This window comes from Monodon monoceros, unplaced genomic scaffold, assembly GCF_005190385.1.
Source record: "Monodon monoceros isolate NGI ecotype Baffin Bay Population unplaced genomic scaffold, NGI_Narwhal_1 Super_Scaffold_4, whole genome shotgun sequence".
Lineage (NCBI taxonomy): Eukaryota > Metazoa > Chordata > Mammalia > Artiodactyla > Monodontidae > Monodon > Monodon monoceros.
Genome location: NW_021703781.1, coordinates 36,625,774 through 36,633,683, shown reverse-complemented (window position 1 = coordinate 36,633,683; position 7,910 = coordinate 36,625,774). Strand labels below are relative to the sequence as shown.

The 7,910-nt window shown below is 46.5% G+C and overlaps 1 protein-coding gene across 1 annotated transcript in view; it reads right to left on the bottom strand.

Moving 5' to 3' along the window:
- Positions 1–1,072: 1,072 nt before the first annotated feature.
- The window catches only part of CHAT (choline O-acetyltransferase), a 50,254-nt gene continuing 43,416 nt past the window's right edge, over positions 1,073–7,910 (bottom strand). The window contains exons 14-15 of the mRNA XM_029245651.1: positions 3,143–3,280; positions 1,073–1,410 (exon numbers count right to left, since the gene is read on the bottom strand). Of these exons, the coding sequence (XP_029101484.1) occupies positions 1,141–1,410; positions 3,143–3,280 (408 nt within the window). The 3' untranslated portion in view covers positions 1,073–1,140. The remainder of the gene's footprint in view (positions 1,411–3,142; positions 3,281–7,910) is intronic.

Here is a 7,910-nt window from a genome sequence, read left to right as displayed (position 1 = left end):
TGCCAGCTGTGCCCTCAGCCCCCAGGCCAGTGGAGAGCCCTGCTCTGGGCTCCTCCACACGAGTTTTTAGGCAGAATCCCTAGATAACATCCTCCACATAAAGGAGCCCAGCTGTCCAAGGGTGCCCTGCTTAGGCTGCTGAGATCTGAAATTAACGTCACAGTGGTTTTCTTAAAAGCCTCTCTTAAGAATGAACAGAACAAAACAAATAAACAACAGCAGCAGAAAACCCCCGAAGCATCCCTCTCTCCTCTAAGAGACAGATCACCTATCAGGGCATGTTTCTTGTGAAGGCGGGTGGGAACGCAACCAGAAAAAATGCAAGTGGCAGGATCCCTGGGGAAGTGGTCCCTGCCACGTCCCCGGGGAAAGCAGGGAGCAGCAGCTACTCCAGGGCAATGGTAGACCATTTCTTTTCCCTTTTAGACTAGCCGGACCAGATTTTCTGAACTCAGTGGAAGGCTGCTTCTGGGAGGCAAAAGGAGAAATGTGTCTGCAGGCCCAGATCATTATATTTTAAATTAACTTGTGCTGTGTGTGTGTGTGTGTGTGTGTGTGTGTGTATGTGTGTATGTCGGTGGGGGGTGGGTTAGTGCTTACAGGCCTGTGTGTCTCGGGGCAGGTCACTCTGAATGCTGTAATCAGACTGCTTTGAATCTGAAAACAAAGCCCCCTACTCCTCCCAAAAAGACACAAGGTAATGACCTGGAGTTAGCCTCTTCCTTTGTGGTTCATTTGGGTACACTGCACATAATAAGGTGACTTTCGTTGGGCAGAAACATCACCTGAACACGCTGGGTCCTGCTGGGAAGCAAACCAATATTAAGCTTCCATGGCCATGGAGGGAAGTCAGTGGTGCCTTCCCCATCTCGCCCAGGCCACCTCCGGGCCAGGCTGGCTTTATATCCCAGTGCGCAGGCCTGAGGGCACCTTGATCAATAATGACGATTCCCATGCATCCTGAGGGGCGCTTTCCTCCTAACACTCCAGCTTTGTGTGATGCCTCAGTGTGGTCTGTGTGTTGGGTCCAGAGTTACAGGGGAGCTACAGAAAGCTGGGGTAAGGGTTGGGACAGGGGTTCGGCAGGGTGTGGCAGCTGCAGAGTGCTGGGTTTGAGGAGGTGAGACCTAGTGGCAGCAGTTAAGGTTGGTGCCCCTGGCTGGGCCTTGTTACTTTTTCCTTTGTCACCAGTGGCTTGCCCGTGGCACACGGTAGCCGACTGCAGAGGCCTCTCATTTCAATGAGGCTTTCTTCCACAGCTTTTGCAAACTTGGTTGAAGAGGTCTCTTTGCAGCCATGGAAGCTGGAGATGCAGAAAAGGATGCTCTCTGGCTGGGGGTTGTAGCAGGCGCCGTAGCCATTAGGTACCACAGGACCATAGCAGCAAAACATCTCCATGGTGGTGGGCACCTGGAGGAGAGGACAGGTCAGAAGCTGCTTGTTCTGAAAGTCTGCTATAAAGCATGGCGTTCCAACAACCCAGGGGCCTCGATGGGATATTTGCTTCTCTTTGACTATTTTCCACCTGGGTGTTTGACTGAATTAACCCCATCAACTTATTGCTTCATCATGGATGGCCACAGCCAGAGTCGTCAAAACAAACCCATCTAACTGCATGAAATCAGAAGAAGAAGGGCCATAAGGCCCTCCCTGGTGTGAAATCTGCTCTACTTGTGGAGTCAGAAGCTCCCAGAGTGACCTGGTGCTGGGTCTCAGCCGAGTCTCTCCTTCACCTGGGGGCTGTTTGAATCACCGAGGCAATCAAAGCAATTTACTAAATGGTACCCTGGTGGCACCCAACAGTTAGATGGCTTCCCAGAGGGAGTAATTTATGAACTGGAGGAAATCTGGCTCGTCTTCTCTGTCGATTTTTCCCACATCCTTAATTACTGTCAGTATTGCCTGGCTGGTCTGATTTTCTCCCCACAGCCTGGCCACGCACAATTACCCAGCACTGGGCGTTTCAAAGATGGCCATCAACTGGAGTTTTAGTTATGTACCTGATATGTTTTGAATTCAGAGGGCAGAGATTTTGTAATTTGGATCACAAACCAAGAAAGTGTTTCTGAAGGCGTTCAAGCCATAAATGTTCATTCCAGTTGGAAAAAAGAGTCACCACGCCCTAAATTAATTTTATTAGCTGGCTTTAGAGGGAAAATAGAGCACATTCTTGAGCAGGTGCAGGGTGGGGTTTGCTTTAAACCCACAGGCTCTGTGTGCTCGAGCCTTCAGAAATGACACTGGCCATTTGAATGGGGCAGAACAAACCATTAGTCTTGCTAATAGAGTCACCTCATTGTCAGATAAATTTGCCGTGTAACAGCCGAAGGCCATAAAGCCGTTCTGAAGCACTTTTTGCCCATGGATGGTTTCCTGAAGAATTTATGTTGCTGTGTTCTGCCCTCGTTTATTCACGTCTGCAAGCTCACTGCCATAATGCCAAAATGAAATTACTGAGTGTGCTTTTATCCTCAAACACAACTTTATCAGCCCTTTTTATTGCCCGCATCCAGCTTTTCGCAGATGAGGTGGAGCTTTAGTAAATTGACATTCGCGGGGGCGGGGGTGGGGGGAATAGGTAATTTCTTCCCTAAATGGCTGCCTTTCTCTAATGGATTGCATTCTGTTTTTGTGTCAGTGGTCCTCCAACAGAACAAGCCTGTAGCACTGGTTAGGAGATGCTGGGCCAGCAGTGGCCCCTTAGAATAATGGCTGTGACCTGTTTGGAGGACCCTGTCTGTGCCAGCCGCTGGGCTGGGCTTTCCACTGATATTGTCACATCTGGTTGAGCCAGGACCTTGCTGTGGGCCTGTCGGGCTTCAGAGCCTGTAGTCACCATGGTGGAACACCACGTCTCAGGCAACGTTAGAAGGAGTAAGCCTAATGGTTAGGACACCAGAATGGGTGTTCTCCCATCCTGCCCACCTCTGCTAAGGTGGCATTCATGATTATGCCCATTTAGAAGGTGGGGAGACCTGTACTCTGAGCATTCAGGTCCTTCCGTTGAAGGCCACGCAGCTCACTGGGAGCAGAGCCAGGACTTGCCTGACTCTAGGCAGTGGGCTGTAGACACCGAGCTCTTTAGAGAGCCCACTGCTTCCACTAAGTGGCTTCTTGGGTGACGGCCGTGCTAGGGCTGTACCTGGCTGGTGGAGAGGACAAACCGGTTGCTCATCAGGTATGTTTCATCCGTGAACATCTCGGGCAGTTCCTTGCACACTTCCCGAGCCAGCTCCTGCAGCCCCAGCAGGTGGTTGTCAATGGCCATCCCTGTTATGGCCTGGGTAGTTGGGGACAAAGAACAGGACATGAGACATGGGCTCCCCCTCCTCCCCTCCTCTCTAGTCCGCAGTGCTAAAGGGGACTCTAACTGCTCTCGCCTACCCAGTACTTGCTGCAGACCACGTGTGTGGGTGACCGCCCAGGACCGACCACTGTACTACATGGCCTCTGCTCCTTGGGCCCTTGTGCATTTCTACGTCCACAGGATGAGCCAGAGCAGGTTGGGTTCTAACACGAGGATGCCTCAGTTAAAAGTCAGTGAGTCTGAGTCCTCCCAACAGCATGGTCCCTGCTGGCGTACACTGTGTATAACTACTCCGTGCTCTAAGTGGAAAGAGTGGGGTCGGCTGGGCCATCCCCAGTGCCTTCTCAGGTAGGGCAGGAATCCGGGCAGGAGCACGGGCGCTGGGCCCCATCCAAGCATGGGGAGGGGTGCCCCGGGCTATCACTGGACAGACTCTCACCACAACCAACACTTCATACTCCAGCAGGAGCCCAAGAAATGAGGGGTAGAGAGCACTGAGGTCTGTTCCTGAGTCTTGGCTGCTGTTTTGTAGGCTCAGAATCAATTCAACTAAACTGGATTCGTAATCTAAGAATAATTTTGAGACAGGAACTAGACAGCTTAGCAGAGGCTCAGCTCACATTTTCAAGGGTTTTTGGATGAAGAAAGGGTTTTCCTTTTTGTCACAGGTATTTGAACTCTTATCAAAGGATAAGAGAGGGACTTTCATGGCGGTCCAGTGGTTAAGACTTTGCCTTCCAATGCAGGGGGTGTGGGTTCAATCCCTGGTCGGGGAGCTAAGATCCCACATGCCTCGTGGCAAAAAAACCAAAACATAAAACAGAAGCAATATTGTAACTAATTCAATAAAGACTAAAAATAGTCCATATCAAAAAAATCTTTTAAAAAAAGGGCGGGTGAGAGAATAGCAGTGGAAGCAGTGGTAAGAGAATTTCTGTGTAGGAGGAGCCCAGGGGTGGTGGTGGGGTGGCTGGAAGTGTGGCAGTGAGGCCAGGGCACTCATTCTTCATATTCCCCACTGGAGGCTGCATGTGTAGCACGCACATGGGTTTTGCTTGGATTACATGCTTATTTGGGGCAATTCGAGGGGCTGATGGAGACTTGGGGGCCACATCTGGTCTCTCGTATTAACCTCTGGATCAACAAGAGGGTAATTGTGAGTAACTCTTGGGGGTTTCACGGTTACGTAAGATGGCCACTTAGCTGTTAACGCCCCACCTAGGAGGAAACCTCCCATCACAATGAACTTTGTTCAGGTTTACAAGTCACATTTTGGAATTTGACAGCTGTTTTCTTTCAGTTGACAATGAATGCATAAAGATGACTCAGAGGCCCCAGTCTCTCCAAATGCCCCTAATTATGGGCTGAAAAGACATGTTATACAACCACCGCTCATTTTAGACGTGCCCCCTTAGGACGGAGGGGAAGAACTGTGAGACAGACCAGCTATGAAGTAGATGCACTTTTAATTTCTCTGGTTGCCTCTGTTTAATGACTGATTTGTGTAGATCTATCAAAGCAGCTATTCTGTGCAGCAGCCAATCCACCCCTGTTTTCACCATCTCTGAAGTCACTGTAGCAGTTGGGGTTGATTTAACAGGTTGTTTGGATCAGAGCCATGCGTAGTAATGAGTAAAATGACTCGGCATTCAGTCTTTCGTTTCGTTCAAGGGATCTTAATTGAGTACCTACTATGTGCCTGAGCAGCTGCTAGAGAACAAAGCAGTCACAGACTCAGCCTCACGGAGGCTGAGTGTGATGGGAGACAGATGTTAAGCAACCATACAACTAAGCTTGTGATCATAAACCGAGTAAATGCTAGGAAGGAAAAGCATAAGGTGCTGTGAGAGTATGTGATAGCGACTCCGGATCACATTTGCTCCTTTCCCTGGAATTTCCTTTCTCCACTACCACTACCAAATATACTTGCCAGATATCTGGAGGTCTCCTGGCTTCCTTCCTCTGTCCCTTACCCTGCACGGCCAACCAGGTACCAGATTTACCTACAAAGCATCTTTATAGCTCTCCTCTTCCCATCCCTTGTCTCTTTTACTTTGTCGTTTTCACCAACTTAAAATAGTTAAAACAACAGAAGCCTATGGCAATGCTTTGGTAGATATGTTTCTAAATTTTTCATAAAAATTTAAATTATTATCAAAGTTGTATATTTATAGTTAAAAAAAAAAGACCCCAAGTAAGCCAAAGGCTTATGTCGCTTTGCCAGCACTGAGTCTCACTCCACAGAAGCAATCACTTGGAACCCTTTTAGCGACTGACTTTCTTAGTTCTAAACAACACGCTTAGACTGCCGTTACTGCATTTTTCAGTTTTCTTATTATAGAAGATGAAACTTTGGTTCTTTTATATCCCCACTCCCCAAATACACTTCCACTCTCCTATGCTCCCAAATAGAGTTACATTTGAACTCCTTGTTGCTTGATCAATATTCAGTGTTTACATGGTTATAATTATACAGGTACTCACAGCTGAGTCCTGTAGTGTATTAGAATCAGATTTCCTTTCTCATTCAGTTTTTTGTTTTCCCTAGAAATGACAATTTGTAAATAATCAAACTATGATTTTCCCACTTGCTTACCTTTCTATGTATCTGTAACTAATTGATTCCTAAACCCTTAGCTCGAAGTGTAAAACTTCCCTTAATACACTAAAATGTATCAGATAATTTATCAATTTAATTTCTCCTTTCACTTCTTGCTTCTCTGTGGACCCTCTGTTCTCTGGGTCTGATGAACAGCTGTCAACATGGGATCTCCCTTTACTCTCATCCTCTTTCTGTACCTCTTTCTTGTGTTGAATCTTCTGATGTTTGAGCTTATGACTTTCCTTCTCGTGCTTTATTCTCTTACATTAGTGGTCTATATCCTCCAATAGTTTTACAAGAAAGAGAGCTTAATAAGTAAAAATTTTAAGACCTTATCTGTATAAAATGTCTTTATTCTAGCTTCAAATTTGATAGTTTAGCTGGGTATAGAATATGCATTAAAAATCATTTTCCCTCAGAATTTGAAGGTATTGTTTCAGTATCTTCCACCTTCCAGTGATGTTAAGCCCAATTATGTTTTTATTCCTGATCTTTGTATTTGATTTTTTTCCTCTCAGACTTTTTTCTTTCATACCAAGGAAATTGGACAACACTAAGGTCAAAGGAGGAATTGAGGGGCTAACTGCTTCTCATATAGATCATCAGCGAATCCTCTTCTTTTCAGTCCCACATGCACTCCTACTTTTGGTGGAGCCTCCAACACCTGAGCCGTTCTGAGGTTCTGCAGTGCACTTCACTGGGCTCCTGGGTCTCCCTCACTGTTTGCTTGGGTTTCAGCTTTCTCTTGTCTGCTAAGTCAGATGCCATCTGTTCTGCTTTCCAGCTCTGAAACTTTGTTGTCATCTCCTTTCCCATTCTCTTTGCTCTAGTGTATTTATGGCTTTAAAAAACCCCTTTGCTGATGTTTCTGAGGGTTTTAGAGGGAGTGACAGTAAACCCTTGTGTTCAGTTCACCATGTTTGATCAGAAGTTTGTGTCTTCCTCTTCAACACCCCCTGCCCCTGATCTACATCAGTCCTTTTACCAGCTCTCCCTAAACATTATATAGGTCCCTAATTCTGTCTCTTGGCAGACCACCCCACGCTCCAACCAGTCCTTCTGCCTGGTCACCAGGGTAAGCTTTGTGACAGGGAAATCCAGCATCACGAGCTTTCCTGCTTTTCTGTCCTTTGCAGGCTGCACATATGGAACTACTTGCTTTCCCTCCAATATGTCTTATTCTCTCAAGACTCTTTGCCATTGCACATGCTGTTCCCTTCTGGGGCCATCCTTCCCTTCTATGCCCACCTGACGAGCACTTCTTCATGCTTCAAGTCTCATATTAAGCACCACTTCCTCTGAAAAGTCTTCCCAGCTTTCCCAAGCAGAAGAAGGAGCTTGCTACTCCATGTTCTCTGCTACTTCCTGAAGCATGTAAGACCTCTTCTCCCAACTACACGGTACACTCCCCAAGCATAGGGCTTCATTTTTTATTTCCTAGTACCCAGGGCCTTGCCTGGCATAAAGTGGGAAAACAAAGGCTACCCACTGAACACATGACAGCGAGCTTGATTTTCCCGAAACAGAACAAACACTTAACTATTCCGATGAATCAGGGACCTAGCAACTGAATTACAGAAAAGCCTACATTGGCTAGTTCTAAAACCCAGATATGTGTTGTGCTTGCTTTCAAGTATATAGAGTGAAATCAGTCAGCTCCTTTACAGAGATTATATGATCCTTCAGAGACTGTATCAGAATGATTTGCAATTAATACATTGATCACCAGCCCAAGTAGTAGCTTATTCTCTGTTTGTATGCAAATGATGGCTTTGCAGTGCTAGAAAATATATTATTTCCCTAAACTAGGGAAACATTTCCCTTACAATTTCAATTTCACCGTTAACTTTCAGCAAATATATTTTTTTAATTCACAGGCATTATAAATAAATACATGGAGAATAAGAAGACAAAACCAGTCCTGAGTGGGAATAAATACCGCCTCACCTGAGATTGTGCCAAGTGTGCAAACCACCACACATCTGACTCTCTTGTATAAAT